This window comes from Diabrotica undecimpunctata, chromosome 3 (genome assembly GCF_040954645.1).
Source record: "Diabrotica undecimpunctata isolate CICGRU chromosome 3, icDiaUnde3, whole genome shotgun sequence".
Taxonomy (NCBI): domain Eukaryota; kingdom Metazoa; phylum Arthropoda; class Insecta; order Coleoptera; family Chrysomelidae; genus Diabrotica; species Diabrotica undecimpunctata.
Genome location: NC_092805.1, coordinates 115,695,008 through 115,722,911, shown reverse-complemented (window position 1 = coordinate 115,722,911; position 27,904 = coordinate 115,695,008). Strand labels below are relative to the sequence as shown.

General features: G+C 34.2%; 2 protein-coding genes across 3 annotated transcripts in view; both read right to left on the bottom strand.

The window, feature by feature from the left end:
- Positions 1-163: 163 nt before the first annotated feature.
- wls (Wnt ligand secretion mediator) lies at positions 164-22,158 on the bottom strand. The gene is made up of 2 exons (XM_072526691.1): positions 21,616-22,158; positions 164-4,861 (listed from the first exon to the last, which is right to left on the bottom strand). The coding sequence occupies exons 1-2, from the start codon at positions 21,880-21,882 to the stop codon at positions 3,491-3,493; spliced, it is 1,638 nt and encodes a 545-aa protein (XP_072382792.1). The 5' UTR covers positions 21,883-22,158; the 3' UTR covers positions 164-3,490.
- Positions 22,159-27,254: 5,096 nt separating this feature from the next.
- The window catches only part of LOC140437266 (putative inorganic phosphate cotransporter), a 114,183-nt gene continuing 113,533 nt past the window's right edge, over positions 27,255-27,904 (bottom strand). For both annotated transcript variants that reach the window (XM_072526690.1, XM_072526689.1), the window contains exon 9: positions 27,255-27,462. The gene's annotated coding sequence lies outside the window, so the exon portion shown is untranslated. The remainder of the gene's footprint in view (positions 27,463-27,904) is intronic.

Sequence of the window (27,904 nt, the reverse complement as noted above, 5' to 3'; positions counted from 1 at the left end):
TCAATTACCGCAATCAACCACCTTGTTTTTACAAAAGGGGAGACGTTAACGGTCCTCCAAGAAAGGAGGAATAATTCTGACTTTGACCGTGAAAACCTATTTTTATATAAACGTAAATTATTGTAGTGTTAATTTTGTCCACGTGAGGAATGAAAAATTAAAATATGTTGATTATAAATGTTTATTATTATAAAATTTGATTACATAGTATACAACTATAATAAGCGTAATGCATAAATGTTAAAAAATGTATAAAAAAATAAAACATTACAAAATTCTACAAGAATTATTAAAAGGAACTAAAGCTATTCATACATGACACATTCCCAACTATAAACAAACACTAGATTCATGTTTATCAAAGGTATTCAAAACTTTAACCAGTACTCCACTTTATATGCCAATCCATTTTACTCTTGCAAGTTTAGTTTTATTTACTGAACAAAAATAATTATTTTTGAAATGTTTTTGGGTCGTTTTAATACACATTAAAAAATTCTAAAAAAAAAAAACATTGAAAGGCTTGTTTTATTTGATATTCTTAGGCGTTTATGGTTGGCAATTTGTTATGTTAATTGATATTAGACTTTATACTTAATTATGTCTACTAAAGCATAACTGTACTCAGCATAATAAATTTTACAATATGAGTAAATACCAATAAATAACAGTAGTATTCTGACCTTGTGGATTATGTGCAGTTGGATACAACGGAATACAGAGAAATAACTTCATCCATAAATTGATTTTTATGGATATATGATCAAGACAAACTAGACACATATTTCACATAAATAACATGAATACTGGTTGATATATCAATTGATTGTTCAATACCACAGATACATATTAGTCTAAAAAATACTGATATTCCACTTAAATAAACATAAAAACTTAAAAAATAATACTTTTACACATTATTTGGGAAGACATAAAAAATCAAAATAAGTCAGCGGCCTACATAGATTTCTAGAAACATCTATTTAAGTACATAAAATACTTTTAATTGACATTAATTCTATATTTCATTTATAAATTCATTCGTAGACATATTTTTACTATTTGAACAAATTGAAGTCACAAAATATAAAACATTGCTATCTGATCTAAATTTAGTGCGTATGGATGGGTACGCATCTTATGGAAAATATATGAGAGTTCACATTAAGAATTCAGACAAGTAATATTGTTACTCTGTGTAATGTAAATAAATACAAAGTACTTCTAGCTTACAGCTAAACATATTGGTCTTTCGAGCCGGACGCACAGTGTTCACGTAATTAATAAATACATAGCATTTTATAGTGATTTTCACTGTGCAGTAAATACAAAGTTTATTTGTATAACAAACCTCAAGCTCTTATACATATTGCAGATTCCAATGTGCAATTCAGAGGCTTTATTAGACAGTCTCTCCAAAACGGTTATAAAACGCATAATTCTATCCAGTGTCTCACATATGTTTAATTCATTAGCCTTACTAAGTCCGTGTGTTAGCACAGCAAAAATTCTTCTTCAGAAACTGTGAATGAAACGGTTATCTTGGGATAAGACTGTCCCAACAGATATTCATACAATATGGGTAAATCTACGCGACGAGCTCAATCACATCAATACTTTCACAGTTCCCAGACATGGACGATATAACAACCATGTCCTTAGTAACTTCACACCTTTTGTGATGCAAGTGAGAAGATGGGTTCAATCAAGCCTCGATTGGAGTTATGCGGTGCTCTTATAACCGCCAAATTGTCAGCTCGTATTCAAAGGGCTCTCACAATATCATTCAATAGCATATTTCATTGGACATATTCTACAATAGTCTTGGGTTAGATAAACACGTTATCTTCTTTATTTAAAAACATTTGTTAACAAGATTCTGAAATTAAGAGTAAGACTATGTGCAAATTGGTACCATGTGCATTCATATTCGAACCCTGCAGATCTATTGCCGCGTGATGCCACTCCAACTTCATAAATGTCATATACTTTATGATGGCGTGGTCGAGACTTGCTTTCTACCTAGAGACAAACCTCCCAAGTGCTACAAACGACAACAAAAGGTTCTTCAATAATGGATATTGAACGATTTTCAAACTTTAAACTTCATCGCTCTATGAAAAGTTCCTGGGCCATTGAGCAGTGAAGAACTTTCAAATGTGTTGAACGTTCTTTCAAAGATAATTCAAGTTAAGCACTCAAGGTCAGTGATAAACTTAAGTAAAACCTGCCAAATAGGAAAAGTTTAAATACAAAATATTTCATAGCTACAGCTAAATGGTTATAGATTTCCTTCTCGATAACCTATTACATAAATATAGCCAAACGTGATCATCATCTTTGGCTCGACAAATTTAATTTAAGGGTCATCTGATCTCATTATGTGGCTATTTCCAACTACTCTTTTTCATTGATGATGATCTGATAGGATAGAAAACGTTTTGAAAATTTATAAATCCGTTTTGGAGAATTTAAAAAAAAAATTATGCCACTTTAAAAACAAGAACTTTTTACTTCATTGTAAGTTTTTTTTAAACTATGGTAGCCAACGACTGGAAATTTCCCTTTTAAATTTTACACAATTTTTTGGTATACAAATGATTCACGCACAAAAATTGTAACTTTAAAAGTATTATTCCTGTAAAAAAGATGACAGATACAAGTCAGAGAGTCAGACAAAATTCGATTTACCGTAAACTACCCTTTAGTAAACTAAACCCGTAAACTAAAAAGTTGGAATATCTAGGACATGTAATGAGAAATCCAGAACGTTACGGCCTTCTCCAGCTGATTCTCCAAGGGAAAGTAAATGGTAAGAGAGGACCGGGAAGAAGACGCATTTCCTGGCTTCAAAATTTACGAAAGTGGTATAACACGACTACCACTGAGCTGTTCCGCGCTGCAATAAATAAAGTAAAGATAGCCGTGATGATCGCCAACATCCGGAACGGATAGGCACTTTAAGAAGAAGACCCTTTAGTAATCAGCAACAGCAGATTGCCGAAGAAAGGAAAGAACTATATCGTAAAAAATGTGCGCTATGAAAATCTGAAAACTTGGAACCATTAAATATAGTCAGAGCTTGAATATTTCAAATATTGTATGAGCAACGTTTGGAGATATAACAAAGCCTCAGTCTAAAGATAAAAAACGCCGACTTTACGAAAAACATAAAGAAACATCTTTATATCTGCTTTCAAACAGCTATGCCTGTTGTCAAATCTGTGCATGTACTCTATTATTTTAAAAACCAAGGAAACAATGTGAAATCTTCTTACTTTTCTCAGTTTTAAAAATGTTTACCAGCAAGTTTAAGTTGTAGTTCTGCCCTTTGCTTCTATTTTTCACTTTCGTTATAATGTTCATCTACATTTCCTTTAATTTCACTTACAAAACAATGTAAGAGTAAAAATATGTTTACTATAGTGAAATAATGTGTGTAAAATAATACTTAAAAATAAATAAATAAAAAACACAAGAAGTCAAATACTTAATCAATGTTGGCTTTGGCAGAGAAACTAGTTAAAGCAGAAATCTCATTAGAAGTGGATTCAGCTGGTATACGGTTAAATTCAACCTCCTCTCCTTCTGTACAAATCGGATCTGCAGGCCATTGTTTGTGACTTGGAGCATATAATATCAACATGGCACAGATATAGATATTCCACATTCCATATACTCCAGTATGTATTACAGAAGACAATTCCAAGTCCATAGTTTCATCCCATTTGTTTTGGCCTTCATCAATTTGAGAGAGTATAAATGAAACTATTGTTACAGATGCACAAATCAGGGTTACTAACATCAAGAAATTAAAGCGATAGATTATACCTTCATAATGAAGACGTCTAGCTTGGGACATACTTGGTAAAACAGATCTTTTCACGCTTATATTTTTGAAAACACGCCAAACCATATAACATAGAAAAACAAAGTATAAACATGCAGATATCCCAGCCAAAATAATAAAAGCAAGAGCCAAATTAGTACCAACAGGTGTCACCCAAATAGAATAAAATGGATTAACTAACTGAACACCCCTTTCGCATAAATCAAATATTAGTAAACACATACATGCTACAATTATTGTAGTCAAATGTTTCCAGTAGCGTTTTATAGTATTTCTCTCCCCTTGTTCCTGAATAAGCATATGTTCACCTGCAAAAATCAACCAAAACGAGAGTAACATTGCATAGAATACACCCTGACGAATATCACTCAAAAGTAACATATAAGGCATTTCAAAAATAAGGCTGAGATATTCTATAGGAAGATTAAGAAAAGCTAAAGTACCTGCTAAAGATATCAGCATGTATTCTAACAATACTGGAGTACGATTTAACTTGTGAACTCTGTGCCAAAACCAGGTCATTATAGCTAGAAGTATTGGAAAAAACACTGTCTTAAGACTAAGCCAAATCTTTGTAAAACCGCCATTCATATAAATAGTGTGTACATAAAGATCTTCTACTTTACCGAGACCTATATTCTTTTTAGTTGTGTAATTGTAAGGTAACCTAAGATTTAACAAATAATAATCGTGGTATAAAGCACCCAATTCAAATAATGGTACCATAGTGCAATCATAAGGATAACCATGCTTTTCTGTATCATACTGGTTGTTGAATGTACAGTTCATATAACGCTTTTCTTCAGCATGGGAATAATATTTCCATGGTGTTTTTCCTCCATTAGGTGTTTTATCACTGTAAGCCAAACGAGAATCCACAGTGAGTTCAATCAAAGGGTTAAGTAATTTTTGTTCCTTTTGGTAAACCATCTCAACCTGAAGAATTCCTACCAAATTTTGTTGCCAACGAGAGTAGTCCAAGTTGTAGAGTGGCATCTCCATAACAAAAACCTGAAAAAAAAAATTACCAAGTTATTGATTTCTCTTTTCTTAACGCTGATAGTGGAAAATTCTGTAACCTACAGAAATATCAGTTAAATAGTTCCATTTCATGGTTACATAAATGTAAAAGTGTAAAAATTATTTACTGACAGAAGCAAGATCTACTCTACCATCAAGGATCCTATCTTTTATATTAGTAGTGACCATATATCTAAAGGTTGTGCCGCGAAAAATTGTTTTCATTAAGTTAGAGAAAAGAGAAGAACAAGCATTAAGAACGCTAGTGTTTCCTAGGATAAGCTTCGGTCAGAATGTAATAGTGTGCTACAAAAACCCGAAGGCACTAGGGTATTAGGTAAGTTCCTTGTCTATAGTAAAATTCACACTGAAAGTGCAATAAGGCTAAGATAGGGCAATAATTTTCTTATGGAGAATAAATTAGGGGGTCGTCGGCCTTCGCCAGCTGTTGATTGCTCACTCAAGAGCGTTGCACAGGAACAGCTTGGATAAAATGCATCTCCCGGCAATACGAGTGTAATATTGTATATTATGTATACAGTAGAATAAAAAAACATTGTAAAAGTTAAAAATAATTGAATACTTGAAAGTACACTACTGTAGATAGATATACAGATAGATAGGTTTATTGACAATTTTTACACAGTAAACACTACATGTCATGTCACAATATAAATAAGTCACTTATGTATACATAGGAAATAACTAAGAAATAATACAAGAACACATAATATAACATATACAGTAAAAAATAGAAATATAAAAATATATAAAAAAATTCAGTTAGGCGTAAAATACTTTTCATAAAAACGACCACACTAGGATCTCAAACAAACAAATTCCTGTATACTATAGAAACAGTGTTCCAGCAAGAAGTGTTTTGCTAATTTGTACAACTGTTTAAAATTCATTGCCTTAATATCAATATTCTTGGCAGGTTTAAAAAATATATATACAGATTATAATCTATTGTATTAAGTTATGTAACACACAATCTGGAGTATGGTATAATGATATGACTTTTGTATCTTGTATTGTAGTGATGGTTATCAGCATGTGTTATTACATCCTTTATATTGTAGCGTGATTAAATAAAACGAGCGGTTCGAATTTATATACATATATTTATTTATAAGTTTACAGTTCGGTACTCTATTATCAACTAACTCTACTTCTAATGCTGGCGTTGTCCCACCTCTAATTCGCCTACGTGACCGGTTATTCTCTCTCGCACTCGATATGCAGCGAAGTTTCGAGAGTATTAGAGATGCAATGCAACCGTTACCTGGGCCATGCCAAAAGTATGTTCGTAACACTGCTCCCCTCTTAAATCTGATCGTCCCGATCAGCAACTCTATAGGTAGGCACAGCATGGCGGAATCTACAGGACTTTCCAGCTCTGCATGAACCCTTTAGAAAGAAATAACAGTCTACTGACTTTGAAGGATACGATCTCATCGGGTTAATGCAACACACAGTAATTCGTACGCCGGTGTCTCGGAAGATCACTTCAAGCATGCTTCTGACAATCTTCCAGTCCAGATTATCTAGTACATGGCCTATCTTGGGTAAGGCCAAATTCTTGATGTCGTAATTGCACACAATTTTCTTCAAATTAGTTAGAGCACGCCATATATCCTCGTAGCTTGCCCTGTCTGTATACGACTTCCTGGTCACCATATACAGCAAAGATCGAGAACCATCTTCTAATCTCAGTACTCTTCCAACTTTAGGCTGCTGGTTTTTTAACTCGTCCAAACGACCGAATTTCTTATAAAATACGGATGAGATTCCTTTAGTCATCTCAAGATCTTGGGCAACACAGTGGGCTAGAGAGACGTTATGCGGAACATTAAAAAGATCTTGCTGAACTTCTTTGGTCACGCCGAATCTAGCACTCTTTCTCTCTGCGTAATTTGACATAAATTCATTAAAGCTTGGTCGCCGGTCATCTTTGCACTCATGTTGAAGGGTTCGTGCTTCTTCTGTTTCATTTGAGCCAGCATATGGTGCAAGACGATTTATGTGAACTACTTTTGGTTTACCTTTCGGCAACTTCTTAATTCGGTATATTACGTCATTTATTTTCTTTTTAATTTCATATGGACCTTCCGATTGTCGTTGCAGTTTGGGAGACAAGCCTCGACGACGTTGTGGATTATAAAGCCAAACAAGATCACCTACTTCATAGCTTTCACTCTTGCATCGAGAATCATATTGATCTTTCATTCTGTCACTGGCTATCTGGATGTGTTGTCGGGCAAGTTCATGAATGTTGTTCATTCTTAACTTCAGGCGGTCGACATAATCTTCGCTTGCAACATGTTCTTCGGAAGGTCTGCAGCCAAACTCTAGGTCTCAGGGTAAACGAACTTCACGACCTAACATCAGACAGGTTGGAGTCTGGCCTGTAGTTTCATTCACGGCCGAGCGGTAGGCCATTAGGAATAAATGAATGTGCTGGTCCCAATCTCTTTGATGTTCTGATACAACTTTGGACAGGTGTTTACCCATTGTTCGGTTCATTCTCTCGACCATTCCATCTGATTGACGATGCAGGGGTGTCGTTCTGGTCTTATTGACACCAATCAATTTACAAACGTTTTGGAAAAGGGTTGACTCGAAGTTTCGCCCTTGGTCGGAGTGGATCTCCAAAGGAACACCAAATCGGCTAAAGAATTCTTTAACAAGTACCTCTGCAACGGTAGCAGCTTCTTGATTTGGTATCGCATAGGCCTCAGTCCATTTCGTAAAATAATCCATGGCTACCAGGATATATTTATTTCCATCATTTGTCTCTGAAAGTGTCCACCTGATGCACCGTCATGCAACTGACGCAATACTTCTGACACTTTACTTTTAGGTACAATCAACTGAAGCTTAGTTTCTGTACCATCATCGTTCTCAAAGGTTCTATACAGAAGATCATCTTTCAGCACTAGACAATTCCATTGGTTCCAGTAACACTTGACTTCTGGACTACATGCACTAATGTCTTGCCAAGAAGGTCTTTCACTTCGACGCATCCAATCCAATACTCTTTTTATACATGGATCATCTGCTTGAGCGTCTTGTAGATGTTGAGGCTGCCATTGATCATTAATGACGGTGGTTCGTCTCACGGGGCAAAGTCGTTCTTCTAATTTAAGACAGTGATTACAGTTTGCACTGCACGGCCGTCTCGAAAGGGCATCAGCATTTGAATGAACTCTGCCAGCCCTGTGTTCGATCTCGTAATCATATTCTTGCAATCGTTCTAACCATCTTGCCATCTGGCCCTCTGGATTACGGAATTGTAGAAGCCATTTTAGAGCAGCGTGATCCGTGCGAAGAAGAAACTTTCTGCCATACAAGTATTTATGGAAATGCTCGCAAGCCTTTACTACGCCTAGCAATTCTCTCCTAGTAACGCAATAGTTTCTTTCTGGTTTTGACAAGACTTTGCTAAAGTAAGCGATGACTTTCTCCTGTCCATCTTGGATTTGTGAGAGAACAGCTCCTATTGCACTGTTGCTTGCATCGGTGTCCAACACAAATTTTCCTGCCTGTCTAGGGTAGCTTAAAATCGGTGCGCTGGTTAGAGCCATTTGTAAGTTTTCGAAAGCTCTTTGACACTCTTCGCTCCATGTATATTCTTTGCCTTCTTCTGTCAACTTTGTTAATGGCTTGGAGATGTTGGCAAATCCTTTGACAAAACGTCGGTAATATGTACATAGGCCAAGAAAACTTCTAATTTCGTGTTTATCTCTTGGTACAGGCCAATCCTTAATTGCTGAAAGTTTTTCAGGATCAGCTGTTACACCATTACTTGCTACAATATGTCCCAAGTACTTCACTTCTCGTCGAAACAAGTGACATTTCTTTGGACTTAACTTTAAATTCGCTGCCCTCAATCGTTGAAAGACTTCTGTCAGATTATTGGCATGTTCATCGAAGGATCTTCCAACCACAATTACATCATCCAAATAAACCAGGCATGTTTTCCATGTTAGACCTCTTAAAACTGCCTCCATTAATCTTTCAAATGTGGCCGGGGCATTACATAAACCAAAGGGCATAACTGTAAACTGCCAAAGCCCTGATCCTATCGAGAATGCGGTTTTTTCACGATCAGCTGGCTCCATGTCTACTTGCCAATATCCACTTTTCAGATCGAGTGTGGAGAACCAACGAGAACCAGAAAGTGTATCCAAAGTATCGTCTATTCTGGGCAAAGGATAACTATCTTTTTTAGTTACTGCATTGAGCTGTCGGTAGTCAATACAAAAACGTGTTGAACCATCTTTCTTCTTTACTAGCACTACTGGTGATGTCCATGGACTATTTGATGGTTCAATTACCCCTTGTTTGTTCATATCTTTGATGATGTCTTCGGCTTCATCTCTTTTCGCAAATGGAAGTCGTCTAGGTTGTTGTCTGATTGGCTGAGCGTCTCCGGTATTAATTTTATGCTTTACTATGCTTGTTTTGCCATTATCCTTCTTATCCATGGCAAAAACATCTTGAAATTCTATCAGCATAGACTTCACTTTTTTTGTTCGTTCATCATCAAGATCTTGGCACGTTTTAATCATCGTCTCAACAAGCTCCTTTGGATATTTAGATTTCGACGGTTTCTCATTAGTATTCATGGAACAAATCGAAGCCACGGGAACACACTGTCCGATCAAAGTTCTTTTACTTAACTTAATAGCATTTCCCTTTAAATTCATAACTCTTACAGGGACGACATCTCGAATTCTCACCAAAGCTTTTGCCGTTAGGAACTCGGCATTATTCACATCTTCGACCATCCTTAAACTTCCCTCTCGGCAGTTACCATCAGGTCTGGTCATCAAAATTTTCTCACTATTACCGGGTATTGTTACGTCACAAGTAGTTATTAAGCTGATAACGTCTTCTTTGTTTTCATGAAACGGCAACTCTTCACCACTGATCTCGAGAACTCCATCTTTGACATTCAATACAGCCCCAACTTTCCTTAGTAAATCCATCCCCAATATGAACTCATCGGAGATCTCTGCAATTAATACTGTATGTTTCACTGTGGTCTGGCCAATGGATACTGACATATTAGCCTCGCCATATGTATTAATTATCTCACCAGTTGCTGTTCTAAGCTTTACTGTTGCAGGCAATAATTTAAGATGGCCTCGTACTACTTCTGGCCGTGCAATAGTTCTCGTTGCACCTGTATCTACCAAAAACGATCTACATTTATTATTGATACGACCCTCTATGTACAAGCTATGAATTCCACCTGAGGACGTAATGTTCACAGTTACTATGGGGGCTGTGTTTCTCGAGGTCGGCAGTTGCCCCTTGTTGTCGACCCGTTCTAGTTTTCCGACTGTTGTATCATTTTCTTGCAATTACGGCGAATATGACCTACGTCACCGCAATTCCAACATCTGGGCTCGCGTCTCTTCGGCATCGTGTTACGAACTACTTTTCGTACCATTTCTTCCAGACGTTCATCGTTTGGTTCGTCGCCTTCTTCAATGGTTCTTACTCGATGACTCCGTGAAGTTTGACTGGCTGTTTCATGTTCCAAGGCAATAGCGAGCGCTTCATCTAGAACTTTTGGTCTTGCTAGTCGTAAAGCTTTCTGTAATTCACTTTCTTTTAACCCATTGACGAAGGTATCTACAGCAATTTCTTCTAAAATGTTGTCGGGTACCTCCGGATAAGCCAACCGCACTATACGAGCAACATCTGCTTCAAACTCTTGCAGATTTTCACTTGCTCGTTGAATTCTACTTCTTAGTTGCGCCTTGTAGACTTGTTGTAGATGGGCATCTCCATAACGTTTGTCTAGTCGGGTAAACAAGGTCTGGTAACATTTTTCTTGACCCTTAGGAATCGATCTTAGGATATCTGCAGCAGCAGTCAAAGAAACAGCTTTTTCTTGTTCTGTCCAATGATTGGCTGTCGCAATAGCTTCAAATTGTCTAAGGTATATGGACCAAGAAGACTTTCCATCAAATGGTGGCAATTTGAATCTCATATTATGTGTCGTTTCGTCTCTAGGTGATTCTTCTTTCACTACCGGATCTAAGGCTATTGTATTAACTGGTGGTAGCACTTTTGTATTAGTTATCATGCTCTCTAACTGTTTGATCTTGTCTTCTACGTTGTTTACATTTTTCTGTATGTTATCGAATGTTCTTGAGACTTCTTCAAATTTCTCATTGTTTTGATTACATACTTCTTTAATTATTTGAGAAGTCTCGTCGAATCTTCTAGACACATTTTCAAATTTCTCGTCATTTTGTCTAGCTATTTCTTTAATAATTTGAGACGTTTCATTGAATCTTTCATCATTCTTTCGAGAAGATTCTTCAATTTTTTGCGAAGTTTCTTCTATCTTCATTAAAACTGCTTCTTCCGCTGACTGAAACTGGAATGTCTCTGGGTCATCTCCATTCTTGTTAAGAACATTCTTCAGTCGTTCTTGGAGGATCTTCTTGGACCCGCTGCAATCTTCATCGCGTTCTTCTAGTTGCTCTCGCAACTGTTTTACTGAGAGTTGTACTAGCAGCATCTTTGTCAGGCACACACGTACTTTTTAAATGTTCTTTTCGTACAAAGATCACTACCGAACTACGCGGATGTTCCCGAAGAACAATACTTTTCAAAAGTTCAAAAGTCACTGCTGAATTTATTTCTTTTACTCACACCGTAACACCACTGTAGCGTGATTAAATAAAACGAGCGGTTCGAATTTATATACATATATTTATTTATAAGTTTACAGTTCGGTACTCTATTATCAACTAACTCTACTTCTAACATTGTTACCTATATATACTACAGTTACTAGGTTCGAGAATATTCTGGCGTTGTCCCACCTCTAATTCGCCTACGTGACCGGTTATTCTCTCTCGCACTCGATACGCAGCGAAGTTTCGAGAGTATTAGAGATGCAATGCAACCGTTACCTGGGCCATGCCAAAAGTATGTTCGTAACAATATTATTATGAACAATTAACAAACTTTCAAATATATATATATATATATATATATATATATATATATATACAAAACTTACTTACTTAACTACATATTTATATTTTGATAAATATCAAAAGTAATTACGCTTCATAAAAAAGGAAATAAAAATACTCCAAATAATTACAGACATTACCATAGTACCAATAATAAGTAAAATTTTTGAAATCTTAATTAAAGATCGTATAACAAATTATTTGGATAACAAATCAATTATATCTAGCTTTCAATTTGGTTTCAGAAAAAAATACTGAACAACTAAAGCTTTATTAGAAGTAATAGAACATATTGTTCACGGTCTTGATATAGGTGAACCTACTAATGGACTAATGTGTTACCTTACAAAAGCTTTTGACTGTGTGGATATTCATATATATATATATATATATATATATATATTATATATATATATATATATATATATATATATATATATATATATATATATATATATATATATATATTGAAGGTAGAGGAAGAATGCCATACTTTTTAAACAAGGGTTTGCAGCTGGCGCGATATTCTGCTGAGTCAATAGTCAATAATTCGGATTGCTGCTTTTTGAAAAGTGAAAATAAAATTTTATATGCATAGGACGAGATTCCCCAAAGAATTAAGCAATATGTCAGGATACTATGAACCATTCCAAAAGAAACTGACCTAAGAATATCTCGACTCACAGAAGTAGCCAATCTGCGCATGGCAAAAATCTGTGAGGCGAGCTTTTTACATAATCTTTCAATATGATTTGACCAGTTCAACCTTGTTTAACCCATCTATCCGAACTAAATACTATTGTCTGGGTTTTCTGCTCGTTTAACTTAAGTTTCTTGATTCTCGATTCTTGATTATTAAATGCAACAATCTGTGTTCTTTCTGTAAGATATGATTTTAAAAGGTGCTTCGTGTATGGTATTAGGCTCCCTTATTCCATAGTACTCCAATTTTATCAATAGTGTTTGAATATCCACACAGTCAAAAGCTTTTGTAAGGTAACACATTAGTCCATTAGTAGGTTCACCTATATCAAGACCGTGAACAATATGTTCTATTACTTCTAATAAAGCTTTAGTTGTTCAGTATTTTTTTCTGAAACCAAATTGAGAGCTAGATATAATTGATTTGTTATCCAAATAATTTGTTATACGATATTTAATTAAGATTTCAAAAATTTTACTTATTATTGGTACTATGGTAATAGGTCTGTAATTATTTGGAGTATTTTTATTTCCTTTTTTATGAAGTGTAATTACTTTTGATATTTGGAATACATCAGGCCCTCGTTAATACATCTGTTAAATATTATTGTGAGTGGTTCAATAATTATATCTAGAGATGCCTTAATTTTACTGTTGAAACCATAGTAGTCAACACATGAGGAATTTTTTAATTTGTGTATGCATTCTTTCACATCAGATGCTACTATTGGGGCCATAAAGAACGAATTCGACCTTCTAGACAACCTGCTAAGATAATACAGCCAGCAATATGTATTTCAAAACAGAAGGTGCTAGGTATTTAAACTACACTATGAATACTCAAACTTAACTGAATATATGGCACATATCAAGATATAACCTCATATTCTAAGCAAGGAATCATTTTGTAACTTAAAAGTTACTAAGTATAATTTGTTTGTTGGAAAGTCTTAATGAAGTTAATACAAGAGATGTCACATCTAGTGAGTCATAAAAAATTGTGTGCGACATTGTTTCTTCTAACAATAGGTAAAAATTATGACAGTTTTTGTTAGTTTCGATATCATGAAAATATTTCTATCGTTCAGATCGAAAAATTTAGCTGCTATAACCTTTATACTTATCGAATTGAATTGAATCAAATTGTAATGTAAACATAGCAAGGAAGTAAAGAAGGAAAAATTAAGGGAAAATTAGCCTAGTAAAGAGTAATAATTATTTAAGTAATTATTATATATTCCAAATTAATAAAGAATAAATTCGACACAGTTTAACGTATACATTTCAAATTAAAAATAAAACAATTGACCCAGTTTAACACAAGCCTGAATGTTTAAAAAATTACGACACTTAGACCTTGTTGGAAATTAATCCAAGGTACGAATTGTTAAACAAGTGATAAGAATTGAGCTGACTAAGAAGTTTTACATAGCGTGATCTAGTTTAACACATGGCATAATCAGCGAAAACGTAGAAACAAATCTCCACTTCGGACGTGTGTAACGATCGTTTCTAGCGCTCTAGGCTCCCTGACTCGCCGGTGTAGTGAACCTGCGAGCCATTCCGGACAGAGAGATTTCCGTATTGAGGATCATACTCTGTCCTTAGCTAATCGGAACCCGTCGGTATTGTGTATTGAACATTGCCATGGGTCTGCACAGCTAAATATTTTGTTTGCGAGCGTATTCGGAGCTTTCGCTGAATTGAAGCGAAAACGAGTATAAATCTGCGAGCGATCGATTTCCTACATTTCGTTTTTTATTAGTACTAATTAATTTCTTTTCTTTTATAGACGTTCGCCGAGGACTTCGTTCATCGCGGGATCCAGACGGGGACGTAGAATTCGTTTTAGTTTTATTCATTGTATAAGTATACAACGTAGAATTCCTTTTTATTTTTATTTATTGTAGATATACTAAATTAATAGATTTATTTTTATTTCAAACCTGTGTTTTACTAAGTCTGTCGCCCCGAAAGAGCTACCCATCACACGTGACAAAAGAATCTAAGGTACGAGTTGGCAATAGATAAAAACAAACAGAAGTTGGTCAAACTGCCAGTAAGAGCGCGGCGCCCGAGAGTGGCCCACGCGAGAGGCGCGGCGATCGGGCGCGCTGTTGTAACTCGACGGGACGGTGTGACGTATAAGTGACGGTATCTGGAGAGTCGAAGGTTCGCGACAGCGTGCCGTTTTGACTTCTTGAAAACGGACGGATCTCGAATCCCTGTAGGACTGGAGGCGTATTCATTAGCTAGAGTCTAAATACGCGAAGGTAACTAAGATCTATATACTAACCCAAGGTATATCTAATGATACGGAATTGTCCGCCCTTTAATTCCTTGCTTTGGGAATTTTCTCGTCTCCCTTCGCGCCTGATCGAAATATTATTGGTCATAACTGATATTTTGTAGTGTACAGTCTATTTAATACATTGTAAACTCGAAATTTGTTTTTTGTTATTCCCGGCCGTTACAGGTAGAGACTAGAAGAAATACACATTTCCGTTTATGCAGTGCTCCGGCTTCTAACGTAAGCCCATAGAGTCTCACTCTTTGCAGGACCTGAGACCGAGAAGTCCTTAATCCCCTTCCTTCCAAAAATCTCCCTACCCTCTTGTAAATCCGCGAGGGCGGAACCAGTCAGTCCAGACTAGTGGAACCAGTAAGCCTTGCCCCGCTCGCAGGGATAAGTATCCCCTAAGAATTGTAGATGCATTGTTAAGGATATTGAGACCGACGTCTTCTACAATGGTGACAGCATTTTATTAGAGTGGTTTATAAGGTTTATATTTACAGCATCAATCCTAAATTATTACAGTTTCAATCATAAATTATTACAAAATATCGAATCTGATCGAATAGATTATCGAATCGAATCAGGAATGTTTCAAAATTATAAACAATATTTTGGCTTATAAAGAAATAGAATATCTCGGACACTATTAGCTTAATTGTAATAATAAAAACCTCGGTATTGAGCGCGAAAAAAAATGTATTTTCTCTGCTTCCAATAAAGCAATTTTCTTCGATTTTTTTAATCCGACGTAAATCGAATAGAGCCATCTAAAAACGCATTACCAAATGCCAGAGATGTTTAGTTTTGTTATAAAAAAATAATTTGTTTATACTCCAGTCGTCAAGGACGAAAATGAAACTGAACCTCTAATAATCATACGAACAAGCTGAATTTTTCTGAGAATGTTAATTTTGAGTCTATAACAAAGTTTACTATTCCTACCCCCAACTTTCCCTAAAACCACCCTCTTTCCACCTTTAGTTTCTTCTTTAATTTCTTAGTAATGTCCATTAATGGAGTACAAAGATTAAATTCTTTTCTTTTTTCTATGAAATGAAATCTGAAAACGGTTTCCAATATTTAAATCTCATAAATTTTGCTCAGACCAAATAGAAAGACTATCCAGATCTTGTTGAAGTAACTCCATACTAAGCTCACTACTCACTCTCGAAAACAGTTTAAGATGATCATCAACAATTATACATTCACAATTTTTCAGATTATTGTTTAGATCATTAATAAATAGACAAAACCATTAAAGGATTAACAATGTCCACTTTGGGGAATACCATAACTTACTTCAACAACTTTAGAACAGAAATTTCCAATTTTAACTATTTGCCTTCTACCATTAAGAAAACTAAACAACAAGTTAATCCATTTGAAAAGCCTATTTTGTGAAGCTTTTCTATTAACAGCAAATGCTGTACTCTGTCAAATGTCTTAGAGAAGTCAGTATATGCAGTATCCACTTGGCCCTCTCCAAGACATCAAGAGTTTAATGTGATAAAAAAGCAAATTTGTTAATACCTACCCTGAAACCATGCTGCTCATCCATAATGATCCTGTAGTGCCAGTTCGAGTAAATCATATACATCAAACTATCAAATACTTTAGGATAGAAGACTGTGTAGAAACACTACAGTAATTTTTGATAAAATTCTTACCCACAATTAAATATGGGGGAAATATAACTATTTTGTCCATAAATTTGGAAAAATTCCCAAGGACAAAGACATTAAATATCTTACACAAAGATTAAAATAATGCATATCTGAACTGTTTTAAGAAGACATCAGGAATACTATCTGGACCAATTGAAGGGGTTAGAAGTAAAACCGCCAATTTTCCGCAAAGTCCAATTTTCACCAAAACGACTTTAGTGATGTTTCACGTTCTGAATATCTCATATTGTGTGGTAGTAAAATCGACTACGCTCTAACCCTACTTTATCGCCATCTTTTGATGAATAGAAAAAACAACCAAAATGAAATTCACCAACCGTTAAGAGCAGAAATCGCCTTAGCGCACCTAGGCTGTTTTACTTCCAAACAAGCGACTGGAAATAAATATATTTTTATTACTTATGTTGTTTGGGTTCCACTCAACGGTTTGGATTTGTTTATGGTGTAAAGGTTATACTTCTTTATTGGATTAATAGCAGTGTTTACCGGTAAATTTATTACCTAGTACAGTTATGTACTTTTAAAAATTTCGATATAGCCGATAGTTTACAAGACCTGGAAAGACTCATAAGTAAAATATGTAGTAATGTGTAGTAGGGAGTACGGACTCTCGCTCAATATAAAAAAGACGAAGTTTATGAAAATTTGTAAAAACAATCATAATACTAACGAAATCTTGACAGTAGAAGGCCAGCAGATCGAAAGAGTAAAAAGTACACTTACCTAGGAACACTTATAACAGAAAATAATGACTACACTGCAGAAATCAAAGTCAGAATCGAAAAAGCACGTTCTAATTTTATGAAAATGAAAAAGGTCCTATGTGGTAAAGATTTAATATTAGCTCTTAAAGTACGCCTAACAAAATGTTACGTATACAGTGTACTATACTGTGGAATGGAATCATTGACGTTAAATCTAGACACAATGAGACGACTTAACGCCTTTGAAATGTGGACCTATAGAAGAATTATGAGGGTTTTCTGGGTAGATAGAGTTACGAACAATGAAGTACTGAGAAGAATAGGTAAAGAGAAGGAAGTTGAACTTACAATTAAAAAAAGAAAACTACAGTATCTCGGACATGTGATGCTGGGCGAGAAGTATGGCATCCTGCGACTCATAATGCAAGGAAAGATAGATGGCAGAAAAAGCATCGGAAGAAGACGAATTTCATGGCTCAATAACCTGAAAGAATGGTTTGAACGCAGCTCAAAACAACTATTTAGAGCTACTGCCTCAAAAATTAAAATAGCTATGATGATTGTCAACCTCCGTAGCGGAGATGGCAACTGAAGAAGAAAAAGAAGAAATTTCGAAGTTAAGTTCAACTTAAGGGGTTAACACATTTCTTCTTTTCAGTAACTCCTAAAACTACCCGAAAAAGGAAGCGTAACATACATGAATGGAAGAGGAATAAAATCACAAATAAGAAGTTCGCTGGAAAGGAATATGAAAGCAGAGAAAAAAGAAGAGAACGAAATGTGTTCAAGAGTATGTGCATACATGTAGGTACCAATGTGGAATATTTAACGAGACAACGACTCTTTCAACGAGCTTCATACATCAGAAAAACTGAACCTAAAAAAAACTGGCTAATAGCAAAAACAATTACAGTACAGAAATTAAACTTCTTGACCGCTCTTTATGCAGAGTTTTTCCTAAAAACTTTTGATATCAGCGATAGTCGCTTTAAGGTTATGTGTAAAAAAGTTGACAAAGACAATTTTGTGGAGCCTGATAAATATGCCCCAACCAACAAAGTATCAGAGAACGCAAGAAAAAGAGTAATTGAACATATCAGATGATTTCCACGTTAAATGAGTCATTACTCTTATAATCAATATCCAAATACGAAATACCTTTCATCCGATTTAAACATTCCTAAAAGGTATTGTCTCTACAAAGATAATAATTGCACTGATAACGATGAGCCCCAAGTTGAGGAATTATATCACCGTCATATTTTCAATAAAATTTAAAATTTCACCATCCTCATTCATACACATTACGTAATAAACGCAAAATATTGGTAAACTTAATCTCATCATCAACTGAAGACGAAAAAAAGAAGTACGAGACAAGTTAAGTATCAAAAATGGGAAAATTTACAACAGCTGCTAGAGTTCATACACCCCATTTACCATCAATTTTATAATGATTTGCCGCATGAGTCAAAGCAGCAAAAAAACAAGGAAAAAATGAAGCACTGATGTTAAGTCTTCCAAAGAAGATCCAACGATGAACAAGACGACTACATAGATTTTTTCTCAGATTATGAGTAACTCTAGTGTTCTAAAAGAGTAACATTTTCGTTTTTTTTTAAAGAAAAAATAAATATTAATTGAAAATGAAGCTTTTGTTTAGTTCTTTTTGTGTATTATAAAGCCATTTTTGCTTAAAGGTAAAACAACCTAAGTGCATTTTTTGTCGAAAGAGGCAAAAAAAATAAAAAAAATTTCTCACCAGAAGTATTTTTAAAATTTTATACTTATTTTGAATTGTTTAGTACTTTAAAATTTTTAATTTTGAACATCCAGAATTTTTAAAGGAGGAAAAACTTTGATGCTTTATTTCTCAAAATGTGTATTTTGCTACTTAGGCGGTTTTGCTTCTGACCCCTTCAATTATTAACTTGTTAGGAAGAAAACTTCAAATAATTCAGAAATTTGGTAGTTAATATGCATTTGGATAAATAATTTAAATGGAAGATATGCAATTCTTTTTGAGCAGACATAGAAAAATGGCTAGCAAACAAATTTACAATCTGTAGACCATTACTAGCAACAGATATTCTTGGAATTGGTGATAAGGTCTGCATTCATTAAAGTTAAGTAATTTTTAGAACATTCCCTACTTTTAGTCTTATACATTGAGCTCTTATTAGACTTAAATTAACATAGTCCCTCCCATTCCGAGATATCTATCTATGTTTACTCACTATAGGCGAGATTAATGTTTTTAATTCACTGCAAAATATGAGAAAAAATTGGAAAATTTAAATGTTATAATTTTTATAAGTGGTACAAAACACTGAATTCCATAATTTAAAATTTTTTAAAAATCAGCTAATACAATGTTGATGTCACTACTGGACCAAAGACTGTCCCAATAAACTGAAAATAGATAATCATTTAACCTCTGATAATTACCATTCTTAAAGTTCAAATAAAATTACAGTAATTTAAGAGAATTTAACTTAATATCACTCAACTTAAAGAAATTTTGATACATGTTATAAAACCATAAGTTCCTTAGAGATATAGTGGTGAATTAGTTGAATGAGTCACTTCTACTCCATTAGACCACTAAACCTTGGGCAGATTAAAATCACCCACAATAATAGCTTATTGTTGGAATCAGGACTGTAAAAAGGTGCGAGCAAGCCGGGCGATAAATTTTGAAGGGCGCCAATATAAAATTAAAGTATTTTTTACAATTATTATTTTTCTAGAATTTATAAATTAAAATTGATAATTTTTCATGAAAAATTGATTGAATAATGAATAATTGTAATATTATTATTTATAAGAAAATTGTTTGTATAGCCAGAAATCATAATATCTTAAAAAAACATTAATAGACAAAATCAAACATTTACTAATAAAAATAATGAAACTTAACAATGTTTTAGCTTTAGACTGGCGCCTGTCATATGCCCTAATGGTTAAATAAGTTTGCATTAACAACACTTGCCGTGCATGCTTTAAAGTGACAACCATGTCATTTGTGGTCATTTTTATTGATCTTCAATTGGTAAAGCTAAAAGTTTTAAAAGACAATAAACACCATTTTTGAGTTTTTGAAGTATAACAGTGATAATCAGCTTCTACTGTCGCTGTCAATATTATATCATTTACATACAAGATACAAAAATTGGAAGTATTATATTTTAATAATATCTAATATCATACGCAGCTAGGCAGCTGAGACAATGTGCCTTACAGATAAAGATGAAGAAAGATTAATTAAATATTCTAAAGGAAAATCTTCAGAAGAATTATGGGCTCGAAAACGGAGAAATGGGACAAAGAATGAACCATGAAAGAAGAGGCATAATGAAGGGAGGAGATATAATTTGATTTATTAAAGCGCAGAGACTGAGGTGGCTGAGACACATAGAAAGAAGGAAAAACAACCTACTGTTTAATAAGGTTACCAGATCTAAGCCAGAAACTGAAAGATCAAGAAGAAGATGGAGGGACCTATGCAAAGATCGAAATGAGTGGAAGTGGGGAGATATATATTTGGTTTCAAACAATGCACTATTTTACTCTAGACCGGCCCTAGTTGGAATAAGTTAAGCATATTTCTTCCACAGTTAGTGGTCTGTATAATGATCTTCAGCCAAACCTGGGGGTAGATAAATACCACTAACAATAAATTCTACACCAAAACAATTACATAGTACAAATATCTGTGCAAAGTAAATTGAAGAATTATTTACTTTGTTTGGCTACTAATAAATATTATTAGTTATTTTTGGGAAGATTTAGATATGTATTTCCTATAAAGTGTGGCATCTAAAGGTATAATACAGGATTTTGTTAAATTTTTTTTCAAAACTTAGTACAAAACTTGTACAAAGACAATGGATCAAGTAACACAGAGCAGCAAGATACCCTCCGCCCCATACTACTCATTCACAGGTTGATCTGATATACCAATGTTTTCTAGGTTCAGATCTATTTGGATTTTATACTACTATGCTAACTGTTCGTTTTCTTGCCAGGGTTTGAACCATCAATCCACTAGACCACTCACAGTGAAGTGATTGTGCTTTGCCCCCCCTTGGCTATCAGAATGACTTTTATTAAATATACAGAATGTATTTAAAGGCTAGAATTAAAGTTAAAACTATAAATAATACATTTTTTGACCAGGCGAAACACTTCCATCTATGGCACGGAGATCTGGTACGTCTGTACTAAAATATATTTTTAAAATAATTTTACCTTTTTATCAATAAAGACCATATTTTGTTATTCATAAAAGACTGGCTTCTTTAATAAAAGGTATTTTTATTCTTAAGTATCAAGGATGTAATAAACTTACCAATCTATTAGCATCTAATCCAAACGTTTCATTGTCGTCAGTTAATTCAATTGGTTTAGCGCATTTTCTAACAAACCATCGGTCAAGATTACGCTGTGACTCAGAAGGATTTTGGTCCACACACACAGTAGATAGGATGGTTTGAGTTTTAGCAGGGCTAGGAGCTATTAGCCCTAACAAAAAGCATGCTATTTGGCAAGCTAGAAAAACACTAATTAATATACTTAATTTTTTACCGCTAAGATTTTCCAAAATTGTTCCCGGCATTTTGCCGATTAATTGCTATTTACTCTTTTTAAAACTTTTCTATGGTTGCTGTCGGTAAGCTTTGACTTTTTTTATGAAATGTAAACAAAACAAAAGCCAAAACAGTGACTACAGGTGCGACTTCCGGGAACATAAGCAATTTCAGTGTTGTTTTGGTAAACACAATAACTCTATATTTAAAAATCCATTTTTTGACCAACAAACTTGAGTATTTTTTCGATATATTTACAAATAATTTATTTTAATGATTATAGAGCTGTAAATATTATGTAAAAGTACTTATTTACTGAAAGAAAAGACGTATCTTTTGGACGTCTTTGATCGAAAATTATATTTAATAATTGTTCTGTGCTGTGCGCTGTGCATTTAATTTAACGGTAATATGAAAAGTAGGCAAATGTTTTGTGACAGGCGACAGGTGACTATCGTTGAAGGTTGAATCGTTGTATGTTGTATCGTTTAAAAAATACTGCATAGTATGATCAAAGTGTATCGCTAAATAATTCTTTTAGCATTAAACTGTAGTGATACATGGTAGTGATACTTTAGCAATATACTGTGGTAAGGTCTAAGGGCCATTCGCTTACCACGGGCACATTTTGAGTTGACAGATTCAGATTCGTAGTTGGAAACCTACAACACAAAAATTCCTACCTCTACCTCTAGTATTCATAGCTCAAATATACTTACTAATGCAGACTTTTTCAATTGAAAAAAGAAGAATTATTCTAAATAGTGGAAGTTTATACTAAATCCATAAAATTTTCCATGTATATCTTCACCAGCGGAAAATCCAAGGGATAATTTTTTTATGGCTCGAATCATCCTACCTTCAGAAATTTTAAGTCTCCAAAAAATATTTTTTGCTCACGGTCTCAGTTTTTCCAGCAAGTTAATGTGAAATATATTAGTGACAGGTTTTTTATTTTTAACACTTGGTCGGGACGTTTTGGCGTTTCTTGTTTTATGAGAGCACATTCATAGAAATGCGTTTTTAAGGTGAAGACACCTGTCTTTTTTCTGTCTTACTGTATGGCTGTGAAAGTTAAAAAGAATAGATGCCTTTGAGATGTATATATACAGACGAATGTTGAGGATTCCATGGGTACAAAGAGTTACTAATGTTGGGGTACTTCGTCGCATGTGTAAACAAAAAGAATTACTAAGAATAATCAAAGAGAGGAAAATGCAATACTTGCGTCATGTGTTGAGAGGCGAAAGATATGAATTACTTCAAGTTATACTGGAAGGAAAAGTACAGGGCAAAAGATCAGTAGGAAGACGACAGAACTCGTGGCTGAAAGACCCGAGGAGATGGTTCGACCGCTCATCCGCAGAGATCTTTCGCGCAGCAGTTTCCAAAACTACAATTGCCATTTGGATCACCAACCTTCGAAAGGAGACGGCGCAATGAAAAGAAGAAGATACCTAATAGGCTCTCATCGCTTTTCGACAGTGTCCATGTCTCTGATCCATATACAAGGACCGGTTTTATCAGGGTCTTGTATATTTTGCATTTGGTTTTTCTTGTGATGTTGGTTTGTCTTGTGAATTTGGTTTTTATTTCGTTAATGTTTAGGCCACTGTTTTGTGCCGCTCTTTCTATCGCATTAAATGCTTCTATCATCTCTCTTTCGCTTCTAGCTATGATATCAATATCATCTGCAAGTGCCAATATTTCTACACTTTTTGTTATTATTGTTCCTCTGATGTTGACTTTTGACTCTCTAATTATTTTCTCTAATATGATGTTATAGAATACACGATAGGGCATCTTCCTGTCGTAGGCCCGTTGTCACATGGATTGTATCTGTTAGTGCGTTTTGAATTCGAATTTTGCTTTGTACTTTAAGTGTTTTGAGTTGGAATATTGAACTCTTTCAGTGCATGGATCAGAAATTCTCGATGGATGCTATCATAGGCACTCTCAAAATCAATGAAAAGATGATGTGTGTCTATATTAAATTTACTAGTCTTTTCCAAGATTTGCCTCAAGACGAAGATCTGATCTATTGTGGACTTCTGCCTGCAGAGACCACATTGATATCCCCCAACTATTTGTTCCGCATATGGTATCAATCGGTCATACACAATATTTGACAGTATTTTATATGCTACAGTTAGTAGCGTTATTGCCCAGTAGTTTTTACATTGAAGCTGATCTCCCTTTTATGTAGTGGGATAATTACTCCGGTATTCCAGTCTTGTGGCAGTTGTTTAATATTCCATATGTTCACTATTAGTTCGTGTATCGCATTTAATAGGGAGTCTCCGCCTTCCTTTATTACTTCTGCGCTAATGTTGTCTAACACAGGTGACTTGTTGCTTTTCAGTCTGGTAACTGCTTCTTGCATTTCAGCTACTGAAGGGGGCTTGTTTCTCTGGTATCCGTTTGATCCAGTATAATTCCATCATATAGTGGATCTTCGTTTTTTTCAAACCTTTCTTTAAAGAATTCTGTCCATCTTTGTAGTATTTCCATGACCGATGAAAGATCCCATTTTCCAAAACGACTCGAACGCATTTTTTCGGGATTGCTCTAGCACAGAATAATAAACAATCAGAATGCCCACTCTGCTTGAAAAAATAAGTACGCGCAGACGGAATCATCCATGTTTTAAACGGAACCAGTGCTGTTCAGTGACATTTTATCTGGTGTGCATAGAAAAATTAACCCGGTTTAATTCATTTACGGCAACTATAGACATAATATGCACTATTTTATTCGTACTTTTAGTTGAAGAACAGATTCAATTATTTCAAATGTACTAAATTATTAATCTCTAAAAATTTCAATTACAGTTCTGTCATAGCTTGTCACAAATTTCTCAATTCGAGTCTATGTTTCCGTCTAAAATATGGCGATCGCGTGCTGACAAACTTCAAAGGCGGCATCTGAGAGTGGGCATTCTGATTGTTATTTATTCTGTGGCTCTGGAATATTATGAAAACACCTTTTTCGATAGTTGCAACCACGATTAGTAAATAAAAATGTTTATTTAAAAAAATTCCTTTATAAAAAGTATATTAATATAAAAAACCTATTGGGCTACATCACAAAACGTTTTCGGAGTAACTATTCCATCATCAGCGCTGCTCACTAAATATGTGGGTAAAAAAACCCTTTACGACAATGATTAGTTTAGAGCACCCAACATAACCAAATATATTTTCCTCAAGACACCGCGTCACAGTGTTGCCATATTTTTTTGTAAAATATGTATATGAATGTTTAAAAAAATATGAAGTTACTTTTACGAAATTATAATTTGTGTTATGAGAAGCTACAAGTTTAGAATAAGTATAAAACAGCATTCATAAATATTTTTCTTTTACTTTAAATGCAGTTAAACATTGTAAATTATTTGTGGCAATTCAGCTTTGATACATTAAGTTTAAGTTTTAAAATAAATTTAAGTTTAGTTTATCTTCATTTTTTATCTTTCTTCTTCTTTAAGTGCCGTCTCCCGATCGATCGGAGGTTGGATATCATAATCACTATCTTTACTCTATCTACTGCTGCTCTGAAGAGTTCTATAGAACTGCATTTAAACCAGTCCCTTAAATTCTTAAACCATGACACTCTCCTTCTTCCTTTATTCCTTCCTACTCTTATCTTTCTCTGTATTATCAGCCTTAGCAGTTCATATCGCTGTCCCCTCATTACGTCTCTCATATATTGTAACTTTCTTATTTTTATTGTGTTTATTATTTCGCATTCTTTGCCCATTTCTCGCAATACTTCCGTGTTAGTTTTCTTCTGTGTCCATGCTATTCTAAGCATCCTCCTGTAATACCATACCACATTTCAAAGGACTGTAACTTATTTATGTGTTCTTGCTTTAATGTCCAGCTTTCAAGTCCATATTGCAGTATCGAAAACACGTAGCATCTCAGTGCTCTTACTCTCAGTTCTAATCTAAGGTCTTTGTTGCAGAGAATTGTTTTCATTTTTACAAACGCATTTCTTGCCATTTCTATCCTTGCTCTTATTTCGGTTGTTTGATCTTTATTGTCTGAAATGCAGGTCCCTAGGTATTTGTATTTATCAACCCTTTCTATCGGTACATTTCCCAAATGTATGTTTGTTGGTATATTTGTTTTCTTTGTTATTATCATGTATTTGGTCTTTTTTATATTCTTTTTTAGTCCATATTTTTCACAGAAACTATTTGTTTTGTTTAACAGTAATTGGAGTTGTAGCTGAACAAATCTTTAATTTAATTTAATTAAAAACTATGAATTTTTATATCATTTTAATGTATTTCTATTATATATGAATTTTTTTAAATTCATCTTTATGTAATGTGAGAGTATGAAATAACTAAGGATTTGGCAACTCTGACATCATTTAAGCTTACATTAAATGTCAAATATAAGTTTGGTTATGTTGGGAGCCCTAAACTACATTGTCCACCTTTTAAATGTAGTTAGATTAACTTAGAATTAGATTTTTGATATTTAAAAAATATGATGTTTAAGTTATAAGAGGATTTGACCACATGGCAATGTAGGACTCCACTGGGATTGCTAGTCCTTAGACGAAGTGTCTGCGAGGACTTGTTGATAGCAACTATTAACTAAATCTTTAATCCTTTTTCTACAAGAGCTTGTCTTTACTAGTAGCTTTCATTATTTCTTACTATCACTACATCATTAGCATACATTCAGCACAGAGGAATGTTACCCTGTAGTTTCTGTTGTATGATCCAAAACTAATGAGAATAAATAAGGACTATGCACCGAGCCTTGATGCAATCCTACTTTCACATGAAATTTATCGGTCTCTCCCACAGCTGTCGTAACAGTAATTGTTATTCACTCATACATGTCTCTCACAATCTTTAAATATTCACCTTTCTTATTGAATGCCCACCACAGAATCACTCGAGAAACTCTACCATATGTTTTTTCAAGATCAATGAATAGAATATGAGCGTTTGCTTCTTTATTCCTATATTTTTCCATCAACTGCCGTATAATGAAAATTACATCGGTTGTTGATCTGCCTTGCATAAGGCAAACTGAATATCGGATATTTCCGTTTCTTCACGTATCCATCTATCAATTACTCTCTCCCATAATTTCATAGTGTGACTAAGTAGTTTCATGGCCCTGTAGTTTGTACATTTTTGTTTATCTCCCTTGTTATTGTAAACAGGTACTAATATACTGCTTCTCCATTCGTCTGGTATTTGTCCAACTTTCATAATTCTATTAAATATACCTATGTACTTGTTAGCCTACTTGTTCCTGTCTCACCAGTATATTTAATAGAATTATGGAAGTTGGACAAATGACAGACGAATGAAGAAGTACTGTTTATTAGTACCTGTTTACACAATTAGAGTACCAATGGAAAATAAAGCAAATAAAATTAAAAATCTTTTATTACAGTTTAATAAAATCTACACATATAAACATAATACTTTTTGTGAACTAATCAGAGTATTTGTACATATATCATTTTTAAACAAATTTGTGATCTGTTTAACTGTATTTAGAACTAAAAGTCGGTCTAATTTATGTCAAAAATTGCCCTTATTCTTAATGTCCACAAAATGGTTTTAATAGGGAGTTCTAAAAAAAATAATATTAGTATAACTGTTGAAGAATATAGGTAGATATGATAAAAATTTAAACTATTGTTTTTCTGTGCTACATCACTCTTACGATATAATTTTCAAATTTGGCACTATCAACCACCTACAAACACTTCCTTTGTAAGAAAATGGGGTCAGACACATGGTTTTTATTACGCTTGGTCCAAATTAGACCTATGTTGTGGGACAAAATCTAGAGAAATGGCACTGAGAGCTATTAATCTGGAAGAAGAACTTATCAGAAATGTTTACAAGGCGACAAAAGGATTGTAAGAATTACCGAGTGAATATTGTAATCAACTCAAAATTTGTGAGATATATGGAAAGATAATTAAAAGCTGAATTGAAGATTGTTGAGAAGATGTTGAAGATCAAAGAGGCTTTCATACTAGTCGATCTTGACGTATAGACAATGTGTT